The sequence below is a fragment of the Odontesthes bonariensis genome, chromosome 19 (genome assembly GCF_027942865.1).
Source record: "Odontesthes bonariensis isolate fOdoBon6 chromosome 19, fOdoBon6.hap1, whole genome shotgun sequence".
Classification (NCBI taxonomy): domain Eukaryota; kingdom Metazoa; phylum Chordata; class Actinopteri; order Atheriniformes; family Atherinopsidae; genus Odontesthes; species Odontesthes bonariensis.
The window spans coordinates 35,109,024-35,136,948 of record NC_134524.1 but is presented as its reverse complement, the minus strand read 5'-3'; the positions used below and the strand labels follow the sequence as shown (position 1 = coordinate 35,136,948).

The 27,925-nt window shown below is 43.1% G+C and overlaps 1 protein-coding gene across 1 annotated transcript; it reads left to right on the top strand.

Annotated features, from left to right (window-relative positions):
- Nucleotides 1–9,372: 9,372 nt before the first annotated feature.
- mblac1 (metallo-beta-lactamase domain containing 1) lies at nucleotides 9,373–26,280 on the top strand. Its single transcript, XM_075451762.1, has 2 exons — nucleotides 9,373–9,844; nucleotides 25,848–26,280. The coding sequence occupies exons 1-2, from the start codon at nucleotides 9,428–9,430 to the stop codon at nucleotides 26,085–26,087; spliced, it is 657 nt and encodes a 218-aa protein (XP_075307877.1). The 5' UTR covers nucleotides 9,373–9,427; the 3' UTR covers nucleotides 26,088–26,280.
- The last annotated feature ends 1,645 nt before the right edge of the window (nucleotides 26,281–27,925 follow it).

The following is a 27,925-nucleotide window of genomic DNA, read 5'->3' as shown; positions in this document are numbered from 1 at the left end:
AAAACCTATCTCCCTGTTGGGTAGCACATTTAACAAAACATGATCTCCACACATCCAGTAACTCTCAGCCACTGGGTGTGTCTGATCCCCAAAAAGATATAGAGTTAAAATGATCATTTCTATATTTTCACATTTTGATCCAAATAAATAAATCCCAATAAATCTTGTTTTCATTTAACATTAGTACTACCTACGCGAGTTCCAAAAGCATCCAAACTCACCATCGTAATCTACTCTATAATCAGTGGGAGGCCCCTCCTGTGATGTACTCAGATTAAATTCCGCACAACAAGACTCAAATTTGTGGCCCTCCCTTATTTTGAAAATAACTATGTAATTTATTTGGCCCGAACATCAATCTGGACTTAATACCACACATAGGAAACAATAACCGTTTATCCTCCTCCGATGTGAACCTACCTTCTCTGCATTCCCGTTGCTGGACCACCGCACAGTCCCTGAAGGTGTGTGGCTCTGGAACAACAACAGGCGATGCTCCTGGAGCGTCTGCGCATATGAGACACTCCGTCACTGTCAGTTCCCTCGTAGTGTACCATGCCCATCTATACCACATATCCTGTGCTGCCTTAACCCATTTTCCACAGTTACACTGTTTTCCCGACTCCACCTGTGCATGTACACTCCATCTGTTCTTGGATTAACATGATTATTCTGTCCTGTAGTGCTAATGGTATCAAGTCCCCCTAGATTTTCCCGTGAAATCTTTTTGTTCTTACCACCATAGTGAACAACTCCTTCTGACCCAATCTGACATGATCTTACCAGATTGCCCCTTTTTCGTGGCGTCCAGAGGCGTTGATTTGGTCGTCTCCTCCAACGGACCCATGATCCACACTTCCTCAAATCGTTTCTTCCATGAACTTAAACTCAAGCTTAGCAGATACCTCTTCACGACTAGCTCTAGTGTGTATTGCTGGCAAAGTTTGTGGCGTGGCATGGTCTGAGTGGGTGTGTATTGTTGCATTATACTCATCCGACCCAGGCTGGCTACTTCCCTGCGGGGTGGCTTCATCACGGGACCCTTCCAGCCTCTCCTGTCCGCGGGATCCCGTCCAACATCTCCAGGCTTCGTTCTCCTGAGCCCATGCTGTCGGCCACCCACACCTGGATGCTCACAGTCTCACAGTGTCAGAAATCTTAACCTCTTCCTTTCGTTCATCCTTTCCCTCGGACTCCGTCTGTGTCTTTAGTCCGAACCTTAGTGCAGTGATTCAAATGGTACCATGTGTTGCTACCTTCCACTTGAACTGCTGTTGATGTTGCTCGCACCATTGTGTACGGTCCTTTCCGTCTTGGCACAAGCCACTTCCTCCGGAACACTTCGATGTGCACCTGGTCGCCTGGCACCACTGGCCTCTCGACCAGCTGTTTGAGACTCAAGTCTCTGGACTCCTCCTGTAGATAGATTGTTCTGTGGACTGCAGTTAGTTGCTTCATGTAAGCTGTCCACTCTGTTCACACCTGCTCAAGTGGGAACTGAGGTGGCGGCCTGGGTCGACCCGTTAGCATTTTATGCGGTGTTAGTGCGTGACTCTATGAGTCTGCATACGAAAGCTCATTAGTGCAAGCGGCAAAGCATCTAGTTAGTTTAGTCGAAACACAGATTCAATTCAATTTCACTTTCCAGGTTCCATTGATCCTCTCAACCATCCCTTGACTCTGTGGACGATAAACGGCCCCACAGCGCTGCTTGACTCGCAGCTGCTGCAGAATGCCTCTTGCACTTTTATAACCAAACACTTAACCATTATTTGAGCTAATCTCTGATGGAATGACAAACAGATGAATCAATTCTCTTACCAAAAAAAAATTTACGACTATTTATCCAATATGTATAACCAATATCCTTGTGATGGCGCGACCTCTGGCTCCAGTAACACCATTGGTGCCAAAACAGCAAGCTGGCACTTTGATGCTACTTTCGCTGCTTCATCAGCCGCGATATTACCTTTACCAACCATTTTGTGACCTCTATGATTATTTGACATTGTATCACTGCCAATTTACAATTTTCATGACCGCAATCCGCTCCTTCATTTGGACCTCCTGTCGCGCTGGACTTCCGTCTGACCTCCTGAACCCTCTCTGCTTCACAACTGCTCCAAACGAAGAGAAAATATCATGAGCATATGCAGAAACTGTGTACACATTCGTAACCTTACCTCTCACCAGTCAACATGCTTCCGTTAGTGCCTTCAGTTCAGCCAACTTTGCCGAACATGGCTGTTCACACTTCTCAGCTTTCACCGTCACAAAGTTCTCCACCTTCATGTTTCACAACTGCAAAACCTCGTGATCACCCAAATGATCTCACAACATGAACCATGCACAACATAAGTGACATCAGCCTGCACAAGTGGAGTTGCTCCTATGTCAGGTCTCAGTTTAATGTATCTCACAGCTTCTGCCACACGCTCATGTGGTTCTCCTTCAAACTCACGTGGAATGACATCTGCAGATCCCGATGTAGTACACTTCTGTATTCTCACATCTGGACGTGTCAAAAGATGCACAACCTGCAAACATCCTGTCCGAGTCACAACATACCTACTCTGATTTATTAGTTCTGAAATCTTATGGTTTTTATTGGAGACATATAAGAAAAATGGCTTCTCATAGACTAATGTTGCCCGTTTTGGATGACTTTTGCTAATTTCGTTTCAAATTTTCAAAGTTGTGCTTTCAACCTTTGATCTTTGGATTTTCCATGATTCCTTCCAGAGGAAGCGCATTTTATTGCATCATCCTCCCAAAAGAAGATCATACTTGTTGTATTTCAATCTTACTTATTTATTCATTAGATATTTATTTATTTATTTTGGACATGGCGCTTTTCTTACTCCCTCCAAGTGGGATGGAGAGATATCAGTAATTCCCTATGGGCTAACTAGATACTCTAATTCAGACTATCAATGCTAAAATTTAAATTAGAAACTTTGTTCCGTTCAAATTTTAGAACTTCGTAATAGTGGCACATTTAAATTTTAAATTCAGAAACTTTGTTTTGTTGTGTCCTAGTAACAGTGACCTATTTAAATTCAAGTTTTAGAAACTTAGTAGTCGTGATACATTTAACTTAAAAACTTTGTTTTGTTTTGTAATAATGACACACCTGAGGGCGGTTTTTAAACCCTTTTGAGTACGTCTGATGTAAGTGTACTTCTTACCTCTATATGTCAATGTAAACCAATACTGGGATTCCTCTGCCAGAGGAACGCCTTGGACCTGCCGGGCCACTTGCTCCGCCCCCCAGGGACTGGCCACGGTCCTGCCGAACACTCGGGTTTCTCGGTGCTCTCGGACAGCTGTAAACAAAGTGTCCCCTCTCGCCACAGGCCCAACATGCCCCCGAGGACCTTCGTCCTCCAGGTGCACCTCTTCTTGACCTTTGACAGGGTCGACGATGGACTTGCCCCTGTGATGGCAGTTCAGCGGCCCCCGCTGTCATGGCCTCATTTCGTACCTCTTGCTTCGCTTGCAGTTCTTCTAACTGCAACCGTGCAAGTTCCCTTTGCATATCCTTCTCCTGATCCTTCCGTTTCAGTTCTTTTCTGTATTTGTTTACTGCATGCACCACGTGGTCTCGGAATTGTCCATGTGACATTGAATTCAGCCCCACCACATCCTCCAGCCTCCCCTGAACTGGGGCAGGCAGAGCCTCTTTGATGGAAACTCTGAACAATGTCACCCAAGCTGGGCTCTTCTCGATTTCTCCCTCAGACTCTTGTCTCCATTTCTTCAATTGCTGTGCAATGTACACAGCCGGACTCTCTGTTCCTGACAGTGGTTCCCCCTTTAATGCTTCGAGGTCCACTCCCGCAGGAAACTCAGCTCGTAACGCTCTCCAGAGTGCAGCTCGATATGCATTAAAGTCAGTTCCATCAGCTCGGTGGCTTAACATCCAGTCATTCTCACTGTGTCTCAAAATGCCCTCCATGGTAGAAGTTCCAAAACACAGTGCCCACACTGCCTTAATGTGTCCCACAGACAACAGTTTATGCACAGTCTCTTGTTCAAAAGCTCTTATCCATCTACTTGCACCTCTGTGAATGTCCGGCAATCGAGCAACCAGCCCCCCTAGGTCGAGCGTCTGCCACGGCACATACTGTCCCTGCGTCATTTCTATCAAACTCGGTGCTGACGCTGTTGGACTCTTATGTTCTTCAGAAGATGCCTTTTGAACTGGAGATGCCAGTTCGGGTGATTTTTGGTATTGTGGGAGCTGTCCCCTTGCCTGATCTGAATTACAGATGGCGTCTGGCTCAGGAGCTCCATCACTGCTTGATGTAGCTATTTGTAGTTCTGGACGTTCATGAGATATTTTATGATCTTTTATTTCGGAATCTCCTTGTATGTTTGCTGCTCCCGGCAGTGTTGGAAATAGCTCTGCATTTTCAAAGAAATGTAAAACTTTTAATTCAAGCTCTCTTTTTTCCTGTCTCTTTTTGCTTTTGTCCTTTGGTTTGTAAGCTTTAATCCTTTGTTCCATAATCTTACAGGTAGTTACATTGAAAGTGCCACCTTTTGGCCAGGGTGAGACGTTATTTTTTGTTCGTTTTTCCCATTTTAGAGATATCTTTTTAATATCTTTGGAATGTTCAGGATGTTTGGCGCTGATGATTATTGTTGGTGTTATATCCATTGTTTCACCTAGTTAGTTCCCTTCTATTGTCTTTTGACTTTTTCTTTTTATTTACTTATCTATTTTCTAAATTTCCCTTATTTATTATTCGTATTCCCCCTTTTTTTTGAAAGTCAATTTAAATGCACTAATTATTTAACTCTAATCAATGCTAATTTAATGCTCGGCTAAATTCAGCTTAGATGCAGCTAATTACTGGATTGGATGTTGTCAATGCTAATGTTAAGGTTAGCCTACGTTAGCTTTGAAAGCTTATGCTCTAGGTTGTTTTTTTTTTTTTTTTTTTTTTTTTTTTTTTAAATTAAACCAATGTTAATTCAATGTTAGGCTAATTTAGCTTTTTGACTTCCGGTTTGGAGTTCGGTTACTATTATTGCTAATGTTAATGTTTGCCAACCAATGCCAATTGATGTTAGCTTCCTAGCTGTTGCTAATAAATGCTAACCTATTGCTAATTAAGATTTAAACCAATATTTGCCTTATTGCTATTGCTAATCAATGCTAATTGTCTTTCTGATCAATGCTAATTATGGCTAATGAAATGCTAACAAATGCTACTAATGCTAACCAATGCTAACTATTGCTAATCAATGCTACTTATTGCTAATCAATACTAGCTTCCTTGTTGACCAATGCTAATTGAATGCTAATTATGCTATTCAACGCTAGTGATTGCTAATCAATACTAATTATTGTTAATCAATACTTGCTGTATTGCTAATACTACCCAATGTTAATTTATTACTAATCAAAAGCTCAGTTAATGCTTACTCTGTATGAAGTGACTCAGGCTAAAGGCGTTGCCCCAACTTTTGCTCACCTCCGGATGCTTCCGATCCAATCCACACACAATGTCCTCCACCAATCCAGATGATCCAATGTACGTCACAGCTACGTCAATTCTGACCAATGAAATAAAAATATTTTTTGACCAATGAAATCTGAACACACCTCTAAATCTAACTCCAGTGAAACACGTCTGTGACAGTAACTTCTAACCAATGAAATATGAACACACCTCTAAGCCTGCCTCCAATGAACCACGTGAATTTCTAACAAATCAAATATGAACACACCATCACATCTGCTTCCTAGACTGTTATTAACTCCTCCCAAGCATAACAATTGAACCAGACATAACAATTGAACCACACCCCAACTCAAAATGGCGTTTGTCACACTTTGTAACAAGTTAAGAAAAAGGAGGAAATACAAACTTTCAGCTGGACAGAGAAGAAATATAATTTAACACAGAAATAACAGTTGCACTATTCTTCACCTCAAAATGGCGTTTGTTAGGGAAGAGAAAGAAATACAATTTAACACGCTGTGGACAGGGAAACTACAAATCAAAAGATACAGAAACAATGCATAAGCAAGAAACTTTCTTTATCAGGAATGTCACATTCACGTCGAACGACGTGATGACTCAATGGCCTACGGACAGAACCTCTTCCTTAGGAATTGCAAAACCCTCATTACTCGACTGATAACAACTCTGCAATTAGCACATTACCTAAAGAAAACTAATAATTATTACAGTACAACCATAAATTGCCCCTGGAAGACACAAGGAAAGAAAATGTGATCACACACGAACATTTGCAGCAGCAGGAAACTGTCAAGGCCAGAGCACGCACCCACACACTAGCCGCGGGAGCGCGCAGCACCCTCTGTCCCCCTGAGAGCCAGAACACACTTCACTCGTCTGTTAAGAATAGAACTTTAGAAACTTAACACCAATCACAGCAGTATTCAATAATAACAAGATGCACTCAACGAAAATATAGAGTCTTAAAGAAAGAAACCCACAGTGTTTAAAAATAACAGCACATTTCGGCACAACACCTTATTTCCCCAAGTTATTAATGCGGCAACTATCACAATTAAGCAGATTATACCAATGAAGCAAATTATGACCATAAAGCCAGTTATAATAATGAAGCAAATCTGAGTGTAAATTAAAATACTACGAATACTCAAAAGTCAAGGGATGATATGAGTCAGAACCTTTTCTCTTTTCTTCTCTTTCTTGATTCACACAAACATCAGATTTCACACACACATTGACAGACAACAGAGACCGGTCCCACACACTCAAGTCAGTCGGTCAAAAGTTTTGTGTCAGTCACCGTTCAAATCTTCACATTTTTAAATTATCAATTTCTTTCATTTAGACTTTTAATTTTTCAGGAGATGTTGGTGTCGGCAATATATGGAATACAAAATGTGTTTTCCCTACAAGCCTTGTGATATGGTCTCTGACCAAAGCAACAGATGCTGACGTGTACTTTACCCGCTTCGCTGTGACCTCTTAATAAAAATCTCCTGTGGCCAATTTCATAAACGAATTTGAATTTTCTCTTAAATGTCTTTATACTGAGGTCTCGGATAACTCCAAAGAGTTCTAGGCAGATATATAAAATGATATGAACATATATACTTAAAATGTGCTCCTCATAGAACTGGATTTTTTCATTTCAGAGTTTTTTTTGAAAGCCTGATTGATTCAATCGTTGAACTTTAATGTTCGCCAGTCAATCAATTATCAGTATTCGTTTTACTCCTTGACTAGTGAAAATAATTTTCACGTATATTTAATGAGTCTAGTGTACCCCGTACTCCCGTCAGTGTTCCTCCCCCCCATGCATAGAAGGATGGCTGATAGAATGCAAGAGGTACTATTGGCGATTACTCAATAACCTGCCCGCCACTTTACAGCTATTAATTAATCCAGTTTGAATTCATCCGATTCACAATTGGCCGGAGCGCAGCGACTAGTCCTTCTTAATTACCACAAAAATCCAACGACACCATAGCCCGACCAACTGCTCACAGCTGTCTGCTTTACAACTCACATAAGCTGCTGTTCACCCAATTTTATCCAAATTCACACATACGGCACCTCTTGGCCCACAGTTTCCCAAACAATTTCAGCAGCCCCTCTGCGCAGAAGTAAACAATGGAAGGGCTTACCGTGTGCAGGATCCGTCTCTCTCCTGTGTCCTTTTAAATTTGGGGAAGCCGGAAGAAGCCGTCAGCTGTGCTCCACTAACCGAGATCAGCTGCGTAATGGTAGGAACAAAATCCCACCTGCCGGCTTGTAACAGCCGATGTCGGCTGTCGGGGCACAGCGAACACGCTCCGCCGGGATCCAGATGCAAACTCTCACGAATTCGGGGTCACCATTATGTTGTGGAGAAATTAGAGTCGAATCCCGCGTTGGTCAGCCGTCCATTGGGGAGTTTATTGAACAAACCGTCACAGCAAATGTGCATACAGAATGTACAAAATGTCCGACGAGCTCATCTAGTGACACCCTTTTATACCGTTTTATCATAACAAGTGTACGTGGCCCTCTCTGGAGGCGCCTAGCTTTCGCAGTTTATCATAAACACGCTCCTTCTAACTATCAACAATATTCTGAACCAGTCAACAAGGCCCAGGATGTAACTAGGCCAGAAGTCATGAACATGTCATGACATCCTTCTCCCACAGTATCAACTTGCATCATATCCACTAAATAATTGTCTCTGCAACAAATACAAATGTCATACAAAGGTTATCTCATATATTAGAAATAATGCAGAATATTACTTTATTATCAAGGTTCGTCATTTATAAAAGAATGAAAAAAAATTGTGAAATACAATGGGCCTCACTTACCTACGGAAGCCGAGAACGGCAATGGATTAAAAAAAAATGTATGCACTGTTATCTCGTGAAAAGGACTTAAGATTATTATTATTATTATTATTATTATTATTATTATTATTATTATTATTATTATTGTTATTATTATCATCATTCGTTATCTCCAAATAACAAAGATAATTTTCTTGTGATAACAAATTCATTTTACACTTTATTTTTCTTTAAGTTACACTTTACGTTAGTTTGTTTACTTGACTGGGTTTGTTTAGGGTTAGGGTTAGCAGATTTTATTCATATAGTGCCACATTACAACAAATGTAATCTCAAAGCACTTCAAAGATACAATCCAGTTGAAGCCAACTGGAAACATTGTAGTACAATCAGAATCATATCACAATCAGGAGGCCCAGGCTGCCCAGTTTGGTAATGAGAATGTCCGGGATGATGGTGCTGAATGCTGAACTATAAAAGAGCATCATTCATTCAGGAATGAAAGTGCAGATAAGACTGATTTAATTGATTTAATTGATTTAACAGTGACCTATGGTAAAACAGTAGTATTATTAAGAGAAGAGGGCAAAAGCAATGGGAAGAAGAGAGAAAAGGACGATGTATTTATAGGATTCAAATCAAAGTGGGAGAAGTGAGGTGGACTGGAATGAAGACATTAAAGGATAATACCGGAGGTTAATAGTACAGTATACATAATGGGTAAACATGACTGGGGTGATTGTGAATTTGTTTCTGTTCTGGTTAAATGAAATAAATATGAGACAGAAAGGATCAAAAGGATTCAAAGACTTTGGGAAATAAAAGTGCAGTTTGACCTGACAGACTTTTTATGGAACAGTTCAGGAGATATATGCTATAAAATACATTTCCTCATCTGGCAGTGTCTGGTCTGATTAAAAGAATAGAGATGATGATGGCAGGCCATATCGCTTTTTTTGTTAGTTTCTTTTCTTTTCTTTTGCTTGATCCATATTTCTTACCAGTTGATGGCGCTAATGCACCATAACGCGAGCCGCCAATAAACACCAGAAGAAGACGACGAAGAAGAAGAGACCCGGATGTAAGATGTTTTGACGGTCTGCGTTTAGTTCTGAGCTGATGGATACAGAAGTGGATTCAGCCCGGTGTCACAGAGTCTGTGTCCCAGAGACCCAGCTGGACTTCCCCGGTCAGACGTACTCCGTGTCGGTCCTTAAGGTGGGCTACAGCGACCCCCAGGCCGATGGGACGTGCCGAGCTGACGGGACTATCAGCCTGATAACGGGACTCAGGACTATCCTGGTGGACACGGGCGGGCCGTGGGACCGGGATGTCCTGCTTCAGAGATTAAAAGAGCGAGCCCTGGAACCCAGAGACATTCACATTGTCGTTGGGACTCATGGACACTCCGACCACATTGGAAATCTGAGTCTTTTTCCTTCTTCGCTCATGATTGTAGGATATGATCTGAGCGAAGGGGACACATACCGCCCCACCCAGCTGGCAGAGGGGCTCCCTTACTGCGTGGATGAGTATGTGAGTAGCCATCACAGCAGCCACTGATGGCACACACAGCTTACAACATGTTCATACTATGGGCACATTACTTTAGAACACTGTGGCACTTTTATCTGCTGATTACTTTCCATGCCTGCAGGTATTTCAGGTTGAGCTGCTGCTGGTTTTTATATTACACATTGTTGCACTAAACTACAATGTGAAGAATTAGTTTATTACTTGATTACTTTTGTTGTTCCAGCTCCCTCCCAGAAGTGCTCTGTTTATAAGTGTTAAATGATAAAAGAAGTGAAGAAAATAAAGAATCAGGGACATCCTGGATCTGTACATTCGGGACATCCCTAACGTATGGTAAATGTTTGCAATCAACCTGGAGTAGATCATATTTAACAATGGAAGTGTGATTAGTTATTTTTCACAATGTTATAATTGATGTTAAAAATCTACTATACTCAAGATTTGGATGTCATAAATCATGCTTGTCTTGGAAAAATGTCTATTCAATTCATTTTTATTTATATAGCGCCAAACACAACAAATGTCATCTCAAGGCACTTAGATAGTAAGTCCAATTCAAGCCAATTGGAATTCAATTAATTGTAATCATAATTATTTATAAAATAATCCAATTCATTCATATAGACCCAATTCAAAAACAATTCCCTAGCTAAGGAAACCAACAGATTGCACTGAAACTTGTCTTCAGTCCAATCTCCCGTCCTGAGCGTGCCTGAGGCGACTGTGGAGAGAAACGACTCCCTTTGAACAGGAAGAAACCTCTGGCAGAACCAGAACCAGGAAGGGTGGCCATCCGCCTCCACCAGCTGGGGTTTGAGAGGACAGAAAGAGAGGGGACAACAAACACTGTAACACAGGGGTCTCCAACACGTCGCTCGCGAGCTACCAGTAGCTCGCCAAAGGGCCAATGAATCATACATTAATTTGAAAACTTAATTGGTCTCTCGGCAAATCTTGATGAGTCAGTGGTGATGTGAGAAGGTAGCCTAGAATTCTAGACGACCCAAGCGACCGGAAATTGAATTTGCTCCCGGGCTAGTCTAGTCACTTGTGGTCGTTTTGCGAGGCTGAAAAATCGAAACTTAATCGGGCCAATCAAATCGTGAGGAGCGGGGTCGGAGGCCGGGCTACCTAGTGACGACAGAGGTGCGACGTTTCAGTGTGTAGTTCCAGAGAGAGGTAAACAGTGGCTGCGCCCAGCGAACAGGCTTTCGAGTTGGCTTTGGCAGCGACTGTAGAAGATTTAGATACACAGTTTTCTTTGCGAGACGAACAGATAACCGCACTTAAGTTTTTCTTGAAAAAAAAGGTCGTTTTCGGAGTTTTGCTCACCGGGTACGGTTGGTGGGACGACGCTCTGATTGGTTGTTGCGCCATCCTATTGCGTGGCGTTGAGTGCAGAGGCAACTTAACAGACAACCGTTTATCCCGCCCACACTGCTATCCAGCGTCAATAAAAACTGTACAGGTCTGGCTTGCTAGGCTAGTGAGAAGGAGTTTACGATGGCGACAACATGATCAGTGCTGTCAAGGCGTTCAGTGCAAAACTGTCATTGTACATTCAGCAAGTGAAAAGCAGAAGATTTCAGCACTTCCCCTTTAAAGTCTCAGCAGCATTCACAGCATTTCTGGAGCTTGGTAGAGCCAGATAATTATGAAAATCTTCACCAAGCAGCTCTGAAAATGTCTGCTTTGTTTGGGTCTACATACCTCTGTGAGTCAGCTTTTTCTGACATGAATGTCCTGAAATCAAAGCTCAGAACGAGACTGACTGATGAACATTTAAATGACTCCATAAGAGTGAACTTAAGTGGATACACTCCAGCATACACCTCTCTTGTTGACTCCTTGCAGTGTCAGTCATCTCACTAACTAAAAAAGGCTGAACTTCTGAACACATTCACACACACACACACACACACACACACACACACACACACACACACCTTCACTGCTCAATATTGAACTGTACTAAATGTTTTTTATTGTGAATTCAATTTTTGTTCTTTATTTTTGTGATGTTTTAATACAGAATGTGAGATGTGGACAGTAACATATTGTAAATGTTCAGGAAAAGAAGGCTTATTGAGTTTGTTTGTTCAAAATGAGCGATGATAATAAATGTTACAAAACACGAGTAGCTCTCGGCCATTTTTATTTTGTTAAAGTAGCTCTCAGAGGGAAAAAGGTTGGAGACCCCTGCTGTCACACCATTCAAAGGATACCTGTTGGAACAAGGAAACACCAGTTAATGACCACAATATTGTCACATGTACATAATGTCATTTGAGAAATTAAACGGGGGAAAAGAGAGTAAAGTGAGGAAAGGTGTGACAGATGAGGCCCCCCAGCAGTCTGGGCCTATAGCAGCTTAACTATGGGATGTTTCAGGATCACCTGAGCCATCCCTAACTATAAGCTTTATCAGAAAGGAAAGTTTTAAGCCTGGTCTTAAAGGTAGAGAGGGTGTCTGCTTCCTGAAGCCAAACTGGCAGCTGGTTCCACAGAGAGGGGCCTGATAACTGAAGGCTCTGCCTCCCAAACTGGCAGCCGCTTCCACAGAGCGGGCCTGATAACTGAAGGCTCTGCCTCCCAAACTGGCAGCTGGTTCCACAGAGAGGGGCCTGATAACTGAAGGCTCTGCCTCCCAAACTGGCAGCTGGTTCCACAGAGAGGGGCCTGATAACTGAAGGCTCTGCCTCCCAAACTGGCAGCTGGTTCCACAGAGAGGGGCCTGATAACTGAAGGCTCTGCCTCCCAAACTGGCAGCTGGTTCCACAGAGAGGGGCCTGATAACTGAAGGCTCTGCCTCCCAAACTGGCAGCTGGTTCCACAGAGAGGGGCCTGATAACTGAAGGCTCTGCCTCCCAAACTGGCAGCTGCTTCCACAGAGAGGGGCCTGATAACTGAAGGCTCTGCCTCCCATTCTACTTTTAGAAACTCTGGGAACCTCAAGTAAACCTGCAGTCTGAGAGCAAAGTGCTCTGTTAGGAAAATATCTTCTAATGAGATCTTTAATATCTGATGGAGCTCGGTCATTAAAGCTGCCGTCGGCAGGTTTTCAAAATTCCGAGTCTAAAGTCGGAAAATTCGAACTGATACAACTTTCAGGTTCCTCCCCCTCTGTGGACGAGGTTGTGCACGTGAGTTCACACCAGTGTGCGCGCACACAAGCTGGGGGCAGACTCACGCTCAGCATGGAAGACGTGGTTGGTGACTGTTCTGCTCAGATAATAGATAAATAATAAACCTGACGTGATTGGTTAAAAACAGCCGGGAGTGCTCGATTTTTGCAAGCACGATTACAGGCTTCAGAGGGAGCTACAGAATTCGGGATTTTTCCTAAACAGACTATTTAATATTCTACTTCCAGAATCCCATGACAGTTCAAGCTAATATGACTAAAAAAAAGTTGCCGACGGTAGCTTTAAGAGCTTTATAAAAAGAAAAAAAGACTAGAAAAATGAAGTCAGACAATGTTTTCATTAATGTGTATTATTTTTAAGGCAAACTCTCAATACATGAACTTGAACACTCAGTCACTTTTATCTTATTGTAATCAATTGTAATTATTTTTTTTAATTTAACCTTTAAATAAAGGGATAATCCGGAGTAAAATGCACTTTAGATCAATTTACGGGATGTTGGGAGTACATACGTTGAGTTGACATCAAAATCATGTCATGCGGATGTGTTTTGAGAATTTCGATTTGACCGTTTTTAGCCAAAAGTCGTTAGCCTGGAGGTGACGGGGGCATATGATGTTACCGCTACAAAACGCTATTTTTATCCCTCTTCTACAGCTCCAAACAACATAACACTTACGTGGTAGTGAGTAGAGGGTCCCTAAAGCCAAACCGAAGTGTCCCGAGGTCTTCATGTGGTCGGATATAGAGTCCAGAATTAATTTAATCAAGCCAGTACCTTTCCGGAAATGTTGCTGCTGCAGCTGCCGCTACAGACCGTGGTGAAGTTGGTTTGATATTGGATATTCGACAGATATTCACAATAAGGAAATGAGGTGTCTTTTTTTTCAAACCAATATCAAACCAACTTCACCACGGTCTTAAGTGGCAGCTGCAGCAGACACATTTCGCTATAAAAATAGCGTTTTGTAGCGGTGACATCATATGCCCCCGTCACCTCCAGGCTAACAACTTTTGGCTAAAAACGGTCAAATCGAAATTCTCAAAACACATCCGAATGACATGATTTTGATGTCAACTCAACGTATGTACTCCCAACATCCCGTAAATTGATCTAAAGTGCATTTTACTCCGGATTATCCCTTTAAGCAGGAAAACCTCATTGAGATTAAAAATCTCTTCTTTTATTTTGTCTTAGTGTCCTGGCCAAGACGAACACATAGACAAAGAACGTGAAACTAGACTTCAATACATTAAAAAACACAATCGGGTCAGAATTAAAATTTGTCATGAGATAAAAATTTAGTGCATGAGTCAGAACATCTGCTGCCAGATTTGGTTTTAGAGTGGAAATAGATGGATGGATGATAAGATGAAAAAAAGGATTGACAACTTCTTCGTGAAGAATGTTAAATTAAGGCCTGATTCGTCCGAAAGTCATAAGCAGGGCTCTCAAGTCTCACGCATTGAGCGTGACAGTCACGTTTTTCGGTCTTTTGTCACGCACTCCCGCCACACATTGTATTTCTCACGCTGTAAAACTGCGGTGTTGAATGTGATGTGGTTGAAAATTTGGGTGCACCTAACATTTGTGCTGGTGCACCCAAGCAACCAGTGCCACCAGTGCCACCAGTGCAAAAAGTTAGTCCAGAGCCCTGACAAGGGAGTGTCACAGAGTTGAATGTGTGGCCGAGAGTGCCCACCGAGAGTTAACCAGGAAGTGGTTTCAGAGAGGGGACCGCCCGTTCAATTCAATTCAATTCAATTTTATTTATATAGCGCCAAATACAACAAATGTCATCTCAAGGCACTTAGATAGTAAGTCCAATTCAAGCCAATTGGAATTCAATTAATTAATAATAATCATAATTCATAAAATAATCCAATTCGTTCATATAGAGCCAATTCAAAAACAATTTCCTAGCTAAGAAAACCAACAGATTGCACTGAAAACTTTTTGTTTTTCGGTCCAATCTCCCATCCTGAGCGTGCCTGAGGCGACTGTGGAGAGAAACGACTCCCTTTTAACAGGAAGAAACCTCTGGCAGAACCAGACTCAGGAAGGGTGGCCATCCGCCTCGACCAGCTGGGGTTTGAGAAAACAGAAAGGGGGGGTGGGGGGTGGGAAAGGGGGCCGCGGCGGTGGCGGCACTGTAACATCATTCAAAGGATATCTGTTGGAACAGGGAAACACGAGTTAATGATCACAATAATATCACATATACACAAAGAGAGTAAAGTGAGGAAAGGTGTGACAGATGAGGCCCCCCATCAGTCTAGGCCTATAGCAGCTTAACTATGGGATGTTTCAGGATTACCTGAGCCATCCCTATTCAAGGTAAACACAAGAAACTTGTGCTAACGAAAAAATAAATAAATAAATAAAGGACCAGACTCAGTGAGTAATTCCCTATACTCCCTATATAGATCTGCTCCTCACACCACAACAACCATCTTTTTACAGCCACAAGCTACCTCAGCCTCTCACCAACTGCACACCAGTCACAGCGGGGTGGGGATGCAAACCCTGGTTCGGGTAGGGGGAGAAATAAAAGAGGTAAGATAAGCGGGAATGGGATGCAAACCCTGGTTCGGGTAGGGGGTAATGAAAGTATAGAAGGTGCCAGAGGTGGAGGCAGGACAAGACACACTAGCAGACACACTATCAGATTCAACAGACCTAACTATAAGCTTTATAAAAAAGGAAAGTTTTAAGCCTGGTCTTAAAAGTGGAAAGGGTGTCTGCTTCCCGGACATTTACTGGCAGCTTATTCCACAATAGAGGGGCCTGATAACTGAAGGCTCTGCCTCCCATTCTACTTTTAGAAACTCTGGGAACCTCAAGTAAACCTGCAGTTTGGGAACGAAGTGCTCTGTTAGGAAAATATCTTACAATGAGATCTTTAAGATATGATGGAGCTCGGTCATTAAGAGCTTTATATGTAAGGAGAAGAATCTTAAATGTATTCTGAATTTAACAGGGAGCCAATGAAGAGAAGCTAAAACTGGAGAAATATGATCTCTCCTGTTAGTTCTCATAAGAACTCTGGCTGCAGCATTTTGGATCAACTGAAGGCTTTTCAGAGAATATGTGGGACAGCCCAATAATAAAGAATTACAGCAGTCCAATCCTGAAGTAACAAATGCATGGACTAGTTTTTCTGCATCACTCTGAGACAAGATGTTCCTGATTTTAACAATATTACGAAGATGAAAGAAGGCAGTCCTAGAAACCTGTTTTATATGCGAGTCAATTGATAAGTTCTGGTCAAAAATAACTCCAAGGTTCCTCACTGTAGAACTAGAAGCCAAGGAAATACCATCTAGAGTAACTATATAGCTAGTAGGGGTGGGCGATATGTATCGTTTGCGAAATTATCGTGAATGTTGTTTTGACGATGAGTAATTTTGCAATATCGAGATATATATATATATATATATATATATATATATATATTTTTTTTTTTACAATCGCCAAAAAATCAATAACGTGCGGCGCCAGTGGTCCTCTACCCTTACCACGGCGCCACGCCCTGCTTTGAACGCTCTAATTTTTTCAAAGTAAACGCTTCGGACCCCGCGGGACACTCAGCTAAGAGCATCGAGGGGGCGCCGAGAGGCAGGGGCTGGGACAGACGGTAGCTCGCCTCGCGGCGGACCGTCAGCTCGATCCCGAGATCCAACTACGAGCTTTTTAACTGCAGCAACTTTAAGATACGCTATTGGAGCTGGAATTACCGCGGCTGCTGGCACCAGACTTGCCCTTCAATTGATCCCCATTAAAGGATTTAAAGAGTCCTGTATTGTTATTTTTCGTCACTACCGGCTCCCCGAGTCGGGAGTGGGTAATTTGCGCGCCTGCTGCCTTCCTTGGATGTGGTAGCCGTTTCTCAGGCTCCCTCTCCGGAGGGAGAAGTAGCCTGAGAAACGGCTCGCGGTTATCTAGTCACCAAAGCGGCCGCGGCACCCCGAGAGGCACCCGCATGGGTTTTGGGTCTAATAAATGCACGCATCCCCGAAGGTCAGCGCTCGTTTTGCATGTATTAGCTCTAGAATTGCCACAGTTATCCAAGTAACGGTAGAGCGATCAAAGGAACCATAACTGATTTAATGAGCCATTCGCAGTTTCACTGTACCGGCCGTGTGTGCTTAGACTTGCATGCTTGTGTTCATTTTATTGTGATCTTAAAGCAAGTTTTAATTTTTTTTTTAAATATCGTCAAAATATCTTTATCGTGAAAATCCTAAAAAATATCGAGATTTTTTTTTTTGCCCATATCGCCCACCCCTAATAGCTAGACAATTTCTCCCTGAAACGCTCAGGTCCAAAGATAACGACTTCAGTTTTGTCTGAATTTAGAAGCAGACAGTTCTGAGTCATCCAGGTCTTTATGTCTTTAAGACATGCTTGTAGTCTGACCAACCTATTGGGTTCATCTGGTTTTATAGATAAGTACAGCTGAGTATCATCAGCATAGCAATGGAAATTTATGCCATGCTGTCTAATAATGTTACCTAATGGAAGCATGTATAAAGTGAAAAGAATCGGTCCAAGCACAGAACCCTGAGGAACTCCATGACTTACTCTGGTGTGTGAGGAAGATTCTTCATTTACAAGAACAAACTGAAATCTATCAGATAAATATGACTTAAACCAGCCTAATGCAGTTCCTTTAATCCCGATAACATGTTCAAGTCTGTGTAATAAGATACTGTGATCGACCGTATCAAATGCAGCACTGAGATCCAACAGGACAAGCACAGACACAAGTCCGCTATCAGAGGCTAAGAGGAGATCATTGGTAACTTTCAGCAGTGCAGTTTCTGTGCTATGATGCACTCTGAATCCTGACTGAAACTCTTCAAACAGATTATTTCTGTGGAAATGATCACAAAGCTGAGCTGCAACTATTTTTTCAAGAACTTTAGACATAAAAGGGAGATTGGATATAGGTCTATAATGAGCCAACACTTCTGAATCAAGAGTAGGTTTTTTAAGTAAAGGTTTAATTACAGCAACCTTAAAAGTCTGAGGTACATATCCTGTCAACAAAGACAGATTGATCAAATCCAATATGGAAGTGTCAATTAATGGGAAAACCTCCTTGAACAGTCTGGTTGGGATTGGGTCTAAAACACAAGTTGATGGTTTAGAAGAGACTATTGCTGTTGTTAGCTCAGAGAGATCAACTGGGCAGAAGCCGTCTAAATACAAATCAGGTTCTAAAGATACTTCTAAAGCTGCTGTACTTGATGATACATCACTGATAATAGTGGGAAGGACTCAATTTTATTAATAAAGAAGCTCATGAAATCATCACTGCTGAGAGTTAAAGGAATAACTGGCTCAGCAGAGCTCGGACTCTTAGTCAGACTGGCTACAGTGCTGAAAAGAAACCTGGGATTATTCTTATTCTTTTCTATCAATGATGAATAATAAGCAGTTCTAGCTTTACGAAGGGCTTTCTTATACGTTATTAAACTATCTTTCCAGACTAACTGAGACTCTTCTAAATTAGAGGAACGCCACTGTCTCTCCAGCTTTCTTGCAGTCTGCTTTAAAGCACGCAGCTGTGAATTATACCAAGGAGCCAACCTCTTCTGACTGATTACCTTCCTTTTCAGAGGGGCAACATTGTCCAGTGCTGTACGCATTGAAACTATAGTGCTGTCAACAAGAGAGTCAAGTGCTGCTGGAGTAAAGTTTAGGTAGTCGTCCTCTGTCATATCTGCACATGGCAGTGAAGAAAAGGATGATGGAATTAATTCTTTAAATCTGGTTACAGCATCCTCTGATAGACACCTTCTATATGTACATTTCTTCTCAGAAACTGTATAGTCAAGTAATGTAAACTCAAAGGTTATCAGAAAATGGTCAGATAAGACAGAGTTATGAGGGAACACTGTTAACTGTTCACTCTCAATGCCATAAGTCAGCACAAGATCAAGGGTGTGATTAAGGCAGTGAGTCGGTCTGTGAACACTCTGAGAAAATCCAATAGAGTCTAATATAGAATTAAAGTTCATATTCAGGCTGTCATTTTCAACATCTACATGAATATTAAAGTCACCCACTACAATGACTTTATCTGTACTCAGCACTAACTGGGATAAAAACTCTGAGAATTCAGACAGAAACTCAGAATAAGGGCCAGCTGGACGATACACAACAACAAACACAAGAGGTTTCTGGGATTTCCACTTTGCGTGGGAAAAACTGAGAATCATAGATTCAAAAGAGCTCAAACTAATCTTGGGTCTGGGACTGATTAGTAACCCTGATCTGAAAATAGCTGCCACTCCTCCTCCTCTGCCTGTGGTTCCAGGAACGTGAACATTTAAACAGTCAGAGGGAGTTGCTTCATTAATGCTAACATGATGCTAACATGATGCTAACATGATGCTAACATGATTCTCCTGCTGCAGCCAGGTTTCTGTAAGACAAAATATATCAATATGATGATCACAAATCAACTCATTCACTAACAGAGACTTGGAAAGGAGAGATCTGATATTCAGCAAACCACATTTAATAGTTTGATGGTTTTGTTCAGTTAAAGTTTTTGTTTTAATAATTTCTTTTTGCACAAGAGGCAGACATCCCAAGTTCCAAAAACTCATTTCAGGGAGATGCTCATCGAAACCCCCCCCCCCGTGCCTATTTGATTCTAGGGGTCTCTAATTTTGCCTATTTATCAACATATTAAATTGGGGATTTTTTTAAAGGCTTAGACAGGCTGGATATAGATAGTTAGATACTGTAGCTACTAGTTAGATATAGGCCTACACAATTTAGTAACTAAATGTGTATTGATACTTTAAAATAAGTATTTGATACGTTTTGCTTTATTTTATAACATTTTATGACATATAGCATTTAACCAACAGAAATAAAATGCAGATGATGGCGCGTTCACCTACCTCCACATGTTTTACAGTCATTAAGTCCGCCGTGGGCAATACTTAAGTCACTATTGCATAATGTGCACCTCGCCACGGTGTCATCATTCTTCACCTTCTCCACACATGGGTATACTTTAGTACAGTGGTTCTCAACCGGTGGGGCCCGCCCCCCTGGGGGGGCGCGGACACTCTCCCGGGGGGGGCACGAGTAGACTACAGGATGAGGGCAAAAAAAAAAAATCTGAAAAAAAAAAAAAAAAAAAAATCTGAAAAAAAAAAAAAAATCACGAAAATTCCCTCCTCGAAAATGCAAGAAGTTGGACTATTGTTTGACTAGTTTCATTTCAAATTTACCAGGGGGTAGTATTTTGAGCCTGCGACGTCACGCAACGTAACGTAACCTATATAAGCATCCGCACACAAACGTCAAGCTTCACTCTACTCTAGTCTAGTCTCTTGCCAAGTTCACTTGTGCCAGCTCTCGCTAGTCTATCTGTTATCAGTCTTGATATCGATATACTTTACTAAACATAAACAGTCTTTTTAAAGACTAATACCACAAATAGCCTTTGTAAAAATGATCCAAATCGCAGCCCTAGCTATTTTTTTTAACTGCTAGGCGTGCACTTAGCTAATAGGGTAGCCATACTCTCTGGCTTTTTAACCGTGTTGCAACACATGACACGCGACAAAAGACACTCATACACTCACTCACTCACTACAATCTTATATCTTAAAATAAAATCTTTATTGCCTGCAAAATTGTTAAACACTTGCATTAAGGAACGTACAAAAGTTCCGTCTGAGTAGTCCCAGATTCTCAACATATCCACACTTCCAAATTAGCCTAACAAAAATGGAGAGATTTCTAGTGAGGGCCAACAAGGCAGACGCGCCACCAGCTGCAAAAAAGCTTCGAAGGTATGACGAAGCTTACTTGCAGTTTGGATTTACAGTCACGGCTGATCTGAGACCTCAGTGTGTCGTGTGTGCCGAAGTGCTGGCAAACGACAGCATGAAACCTTGCAAACTTAAAAGGCACCTCGAAACAAAACATGCTGCCATTAAAGATAAACCGGCAGAATATTTTAAAAGAAAGCTTGATGGCCTCCATCAGCAACAGGCAACCATTTCAGTTCAGAGCACTGTGTCTAAACAGTGTTTGGAGGCATCGTATGTAGTGGCTAAAAGAATAGCTAAACTGGGTAAACCGCATACAATTGCCGAGACTCTCATTTTGCCGGCCGCGCAAGACATGTGCAGAATAATGATAGGAGATAGTGCAGCTGCCAAACTCGGTGCAGTACCACTGTCCAATGACACAGTAGCTAGGAGGATTTCAGACATGTCTAATGACATCAGAGAGCAACTCATAGAGTTAGTAAAACAGAGTCCCTACTACGCGCTGCAGCTGGACGAATCCACTGACATTGCTGGGCAGGCACAGCTCCTCACCTATGTCAGGTATCTGCGGGACAAGGCGATTGAGGAGGATGTCCTGTTTTGCCGGCCTCTTCAGTCGCGCACTACAGGAGAAGCCATCTTCAATGTTCTTGATATTTTTATCCGTGAAAATGGTTTGACTTGGGACCGATGCGTTGGCCTATGCACGGATGGTGCACGGGCAATGACGGGCCGCGAGCGTGGCCTAGCTGCTCGCGTTCAGCAAGTAGCACCTCTTGTGAAATGGACACATTGTATGGTCCATCGCGAAGCATTAGCTGCCAAAAAAATGCCTGTTCTCTTTGAGTCCGTGCTAAACCAAGCCGTGAAAATGATAAATCTTATTAAATCACGGCCGCTAAACTCTTGGTTGTTTGGGATCCTCTGCCTGGAGATGGGCTCAGGGTACGAACAGCTGCTTCTGCACACTGAAGTTCGCTGGCTCTCTAGGGGGCGGGTGTTACAGCGGTTGTATGAGTTGCGAGAGGAGGTGAAGTGTTTTTTGACAGATATCAAATCAGATCTGGCGAAGCATCTGGATGACACTATGTGGCTTGCGTCTCTGTCCTATTTGGTCGATATATTTGATCGTTTGAATGGCCTCAACCTGTCTTTGCAAGGCCGCGAAACTCATATTTTGCTCCTTGCAGACAGAGTGGACGCCTTCAAACAAAAAATTGAGCTCTGGCATGGCCGCATCAGTCGAGGGAACTGCGACATGTTCCCCAGCCTTGCAGACTTCATCACTGATGCAGGCACGTCACACAATTTCTCGTCTCTGTTTCAGTCAGCGTCGGAGCACCTGTCTGCAATGAGGAAAGAATTTGCAACGCATTTTAAAGAGGATTATCGCTCTTTTGCGTGGGTTCGAGATCCATTTGTGTGCACAGCAAAGGAACTGCCAGTTGATATGCAGGAACAGCTTATTGAGCTGAAGAGTGACAGTAGGCTGAGGGAACTTTTTACCTCCTGCCCTCTGTCGTCATTCTGGGCATCATTGATGCAGGAATACCCTCAACTCTGTGACGTCGCCTTAAAGATTCTCCTCCCTTTCGCGTCCACATATTTGTGTGAGGCAGGATTCTCAAAAATGACTGCACTCAAGACGAAATACCGCAATCGTGCACAAATCGAGGATGATTTGAGGCTGTGTTTGTCAAACATTGCACCAAGAATTGAGGATCTTTGCAAGGCAAAGCAGGCTCAGGTCTCACATTAAAGCTTCTGTAAAACATGCAGATGATATGCCTATTATTAGGCCTAGTAATAATAATAATTAAGAATAAATTCATATCAGAGTTCTAGTGCCAATTCCCAGTTATAGCAATAGCCTAGTAATGTTAATAGGCCTACTGATGATGATAATAATAATAATAATAATAATAATAATAAGAGCATGTAACCTCATATCATATAGCTATAGCCTAGTAATGATAATAGGCCTACTACTACTACTACTGATAATAATAATAATAATAATAATAATAATAATAATAATAAGAGCATGTAACCTCATATCATATAGCTATAGCCTAGTAATGATAATAGGCCTACTACTACTACTACTACTGATAATAATAATAATAATAATAATAATAATGATAATAATAACAATAACCATAATAATAATAATAACAACAACAATAATGATAATAATAATGCCTGCAAGCTCACATTAGAAGTCTGGTGCTACTGCCAGTTATAACAATAGCCTAGTAATAATGATAGGCCTACCTACCCCTACTGATAATAATAATAATAATAATGTGGGCCTAAAAATAATAGCCTAACCATCTATCTATCTATCTATCTATCTATCTATGGTGGTGTCGTGGGGGTGGGGCTGTGAAGGGTGGGGGGGGGGGGGGGGGGGGTCGGGAGGAGGGGGGGGCCCCAACTGCAATGAACCGTCTTAGGGGGGGGCCCGCTTGCAAAAGGTTGAGAACCCCTGCTTTAGTATATTCTGCTGTAAAATAAGTCTTATATTTTTGTGTTTTTTTACTCGAGGATTCACCCTCTGCCATTTGGCAGGATGCACAGACAGTTTTGAGTGGTAATTCAGTTTTAAGTAACAGAGTAAATCGAAGCCCTCCCACACCGAACGTTATTGGCTTATTTTGCTGACTAAACCAATCAGCGCGCCCTCTGACCAGCAGTCGCCTTGAACGCTCGTTGAACAGAGCATCGCTTTGGACAGGTGATACGCACAGGTTTCACACCCCTCCCCACACCCCTCACTCTCTCGTGCCTGCGCAGTCCAAACGCGCATGGTGCACGAGTTATTGTGTTGCCTGCACGCTCTCACTCGCATTGAAAAAAAAAAAAAAAAAAAAAAAAACACACTCCCTTGCATAGTCTAAAATCCGGGATATTTTATCCGACTCGCGGGCATCCGTGATTAACTATCAATATCAGGGAGACTCCCGGAAGTTCCGGGAGACTTGGGATGTCTGCAAGAGGATTTGCTCCTTTTGTGTTAATTGATTGGGTGGGTAGCAGCAGGTGGGAAGCTGCAGAGAAGTGTGTAAGACTACAACTCTGCATCCTGGTCTGAGCCCTGGGTTGTCATGTTTTAGGGTGGCAAATAAATTCATCCATATTTCTAGAAATGAGAGCTGCTCCTTCCAAAGTGGGATGGATGCCGTCTCTCCTCATCAGACCAGGTTTTCTCCAGAAAGATTGCCAATTATCTATGTAGCCCACGTTGTTTGCTGGACACCATCTAGACAGCCAGCGATTGTAGGACGACATGCGGCTAAACATGTCATCACTGGTCAGATTTGGCAGGGGTCCAGAGAAAACTACGGAGTCCGACATTGTTTTGGCAAAATTACACACCGATGCAACATTAATTTTAGTGACCTCCGATTGGCGTAACCGGGTGTCATTAACGCCGACGTGAATAACTATTTTACCATATTTACGTTTATCCTTAGCCAGCAGTTTTAAATAGGATTCTATGTCGCCCGCTCTGGCCCCTGGAATGCATTTGACTATGGCCGCTGGTGTCTCTAATGCCACGTTTCTGACTATAGAGCTGCCAGTTACCAGGGTTTTTTCCTCAGCGGGTGTGTCGCTGAGTGGGGAAAATCTGTTAGAAGCGTGGACAGGTCGATGGTGAACAACGGGCTTGACTTTAGAGCTATGCCTCTTCCTGACAGTCACCCAGCCATGTTGTAATCCTGGCTGCTCAGGTTCTGCTAGGGGGAGGCTAATGGAGCTAGCTACGCTAGGTGGCTCCACACTGGCTAAAGGGACCTGGCTCGCTATCGGTTGATTTTCAACAGTGCAGAGCCGAGCTTCCAATTCAGATAACCTCGCCTCCAAAACTACAAAAAGACAACATTTGTTACACGTACCATTATCGCTAAAGGAGGCAGAGGAGTAACTAAACATCTGACACACGGAGCAGGTGAAAGCAGGAGATGGAGGGAGAGAACTGGTAGCCATGCTACGCTAGAGAACCAGACACACCGTTAAAAAGTGAGAGTAAAGATCTGTAGGAGTGTGTTAGAACAGAACGGTAAGCTATAGAGTTTAACTATGCAAAATTGTGTAAGTTATAGATCGAAATAAAGTGATTAACAGTAGTCCAAGCGGAGCAAGAAATTCCTCAGTGCACAGGCAAGGTAACAGGAAGTGATGCAACACGTCTTACCGCAAAGCGTCACAGCGTCAGCATTGCGAATATCGCGGTTCACAGCCCCCAACCGAGGCTACTAGACAACAGGTTATACCCACGGATGGGTTTTGGTCACTTGCTCAACAGCAGATATTGATTTTAACAAAGAAGCGTTAAGAAGGATCACAAAATGATCCACCAGACAGAAACATAGATCAGTTTCTTAGTAACATCAACCTCCCAAAATTACAACTTGAGCAGGCCACGGCTCTGGATTCACCCCTCTCAACAGGAGAACTCCATGAAGCCCTTCATATGCCTAGTAACAAAGCCCCAGGACCAGATGGTTTTCCAGCTGAGTTCTACAAAGAATTTTGGACTGTTTTGGAAGCTACATTTCACAAAAATGGTTTTACAAGTTAAGGAGAACGGCAGATTATCCCCTAACATGAACTCTGCTAACATTATCCTTCTACAGAAACCAGGAAAAGACCCTGTACTTCCATCCAGCTACCGCCCAACATCACTAATAAATGTAGACCTCAAAATAATCTGCAAAGCTCTCGCCAAAAGAATAGAAAAAATAACTCCCCTTATAATACATCCTGACCAGACAGGTTTTATAAAGAGTAGACACTCATCCACTAACACACGCAGACTAATTAATCTCATAGATTATTATACCATCAACAACTTGGAAACCACAATTGTCTCTCTAGATGCTGAAAAAGTATTTGATAAAGTTAACTGGAAATTCTTATTTGCAGCATTAAACAAATTTGGGTTTGGGTCGTACTTCATTAACTGGATAAGGATACTATACAGCTCCCCAAATGCATGGTTGTTCTGCAGGTTTGTGTGTTTTCACACCGTCTCCTCTCACCCTCAGGTGTCTGTTATTCCCACCCCAGGCCACACGGGACAAGATGTCAGCGTCCAGGTGAAAGGAACCACAGCAGGCACTGTGCTCGTTGCAGGGGACTTATTTGAGTGCTGCTCTGACATGAACAGTTGGAGGGATTTGAGTATGAACACAGCAGTACAGGAAGTTAGCCGCCAAAAGGCGCTGTGTACCGCTGATGTCATCATACCAGGTCATGGACTTCCTTTTCGAGTTGTTAGGAACTGATGTCCCAATCCTGGAGATGTAAGGAAGTGGTTTGATTACACCCTATCCAGAGCAATCCTAACGGTGTCATGGTCTTACTGAAGAACACGTGTTTACACACAGCAGAGTGGCTCCTTGTTCATTTGATTGCATATGTTATCATTTTGGTTAATGTTTGTAATAATAAAAATACTGTGAATAGCATGTAACTATGACTCTGGCTTATCTTTCATGGAGTAATAGTACATAAGTGAATGTGCCAACTCTGGAGACGGTGGCACATGTTCCCCTGAAGCAGGGGGCCATAAGCTCAAGGTTTTTCTGCTATGGATATAAAAGCGTGACTGTGTGTGCATACATGTGTCCGCAGAAGGAATCGGGCCTCTTTGTTGATACAAGTGGGGGTGCATCCAAGAAAAAAGGTTTGGAACCTCCAGCCCATCATGTGAAAGACCTGGATGACTCAGAACTGTCTGCTTCTAAATTCAGACAAAACTGAAGTCGTTATCTTTGGAGCTGAGCGATTCAGGGAGAAATTGTCTAGCTATATAGTTACTCTAGATGGTATTTCCTTGGCTTCTAGTTCTACAGTGAGGAACCTTGGAGTTATTTTTGACCAGAACTTATCATTTGACTCGCATATAAAACAGGTTTCTAGGACTGCCTTCTTTCATCTTCGTAATATTGTTAAAATCAGGAACATCCTGTCTCAGAGTGATGCAGAAAAACTAGTCCATGCATTTGTTACTTCAGGATTGGACTACTGTAATTCTTTATTATTGGGCTGTCCCACATATTCTCTGAAAAGCCTCCAGCTGATCCAAAATGCTGCAGCCAGAGTTCTGATGAGAACTAACAGGAGAGATCATATTTCTCCAGTTTTAGCTTCTCTTCATTGGCTCCCTGTTAAATTCAGAATAGAATTTAAGATTCTTCTCCTCATGATAAAGCTTATAGTTAGGGATGGCTCAGGTGACCCATAGTTAAGCTGCTATAGGCCCAGCCTGCTGGGGGGCCTCATCTGTCACACCTTTCCTCACTTTCCTCTTAAACCCCAGCTGGTGGAGGCGGATGGCCACCCTTCCTGGTTCTGGTTCTGAGATGACATTTGTTGTAATTTGGCGCTATATAAATAAAACTGAATTGATTAGGTGAGCTGTTCGCTGTGATTAATGTGTAAACTTGCCCGACAGACACACTGCTTCTTTGAGCAGGTGTGCACACCTTACCAGTGTGTTAGATGCACATGTGTTCCAGTAGGTGTAATCCACTACTTTAATGGCACAGGGCTGGACCCGGGCTGCAGCTGGGTGGGCCCGGGCTGCAGCTGGGTGGGCCTGGGCAGCAGCTGGGTGGGCCTGGGCAGCAGCTGGGTGGTCCTGGGCTGCAGCTGGGTGGACCTGGACTGCAGCTGGGTGGACCTGCAGCTGGGTGGGCCTGGGCTGCAGCTGGGTGGGCTTGGGCAGCAGCTGGGTGGACCTGGGCTGCAGCTGGGTGGACCTGGGCTGCAGCTGGGTGGGCCTGGGCTGCAGCTGGGTGGGCCTGGGCTGCAGCTGGGTAGGTGGGCCTGGGCAGCAGCTGGGTGGGCCTGGGCAGCAGCTGGGTGGTCCTGGGCTGCAGCTGGGCGGGCCTGGGCAGCAGCTGGGTGGTCCTGGGCTGCAGCTGGGTGGACCTGGACTGCAGCTGGGTGGACCTGCAGCTGGGTGGGCCTGGGCTGCAGCTGGGTGGGCCTGGGCAGCAGCTGGGTGGGCCTGGGCAGCAGCTGGGTGGGTGGGCCTGGGCAGCAGCTGGGTGGACCTGGGCAGCAGCTGGGTGGGTGGGCCTGGGCAGCAGCTGGGTGGACCTGGGCTGCAGCTGGG

Excerpts from the sequence above, each read along its gene's own strand:
- mblac1 (XM_075451762.1), top strand. The coding sequence starts at position 9,428 with ATGGATACAGAAGTGGATTCAGCCCGGTGTCACAGAGTCTGTGTCCCA. Across the intron at positions 9,845-25,847 it reads CTTACTGCGTGGATGAGTAT|GTGTCTGTTATTCCCACCCC; the intron begins GTGAGTAGCCAT and ends TCTCACCCTCAG.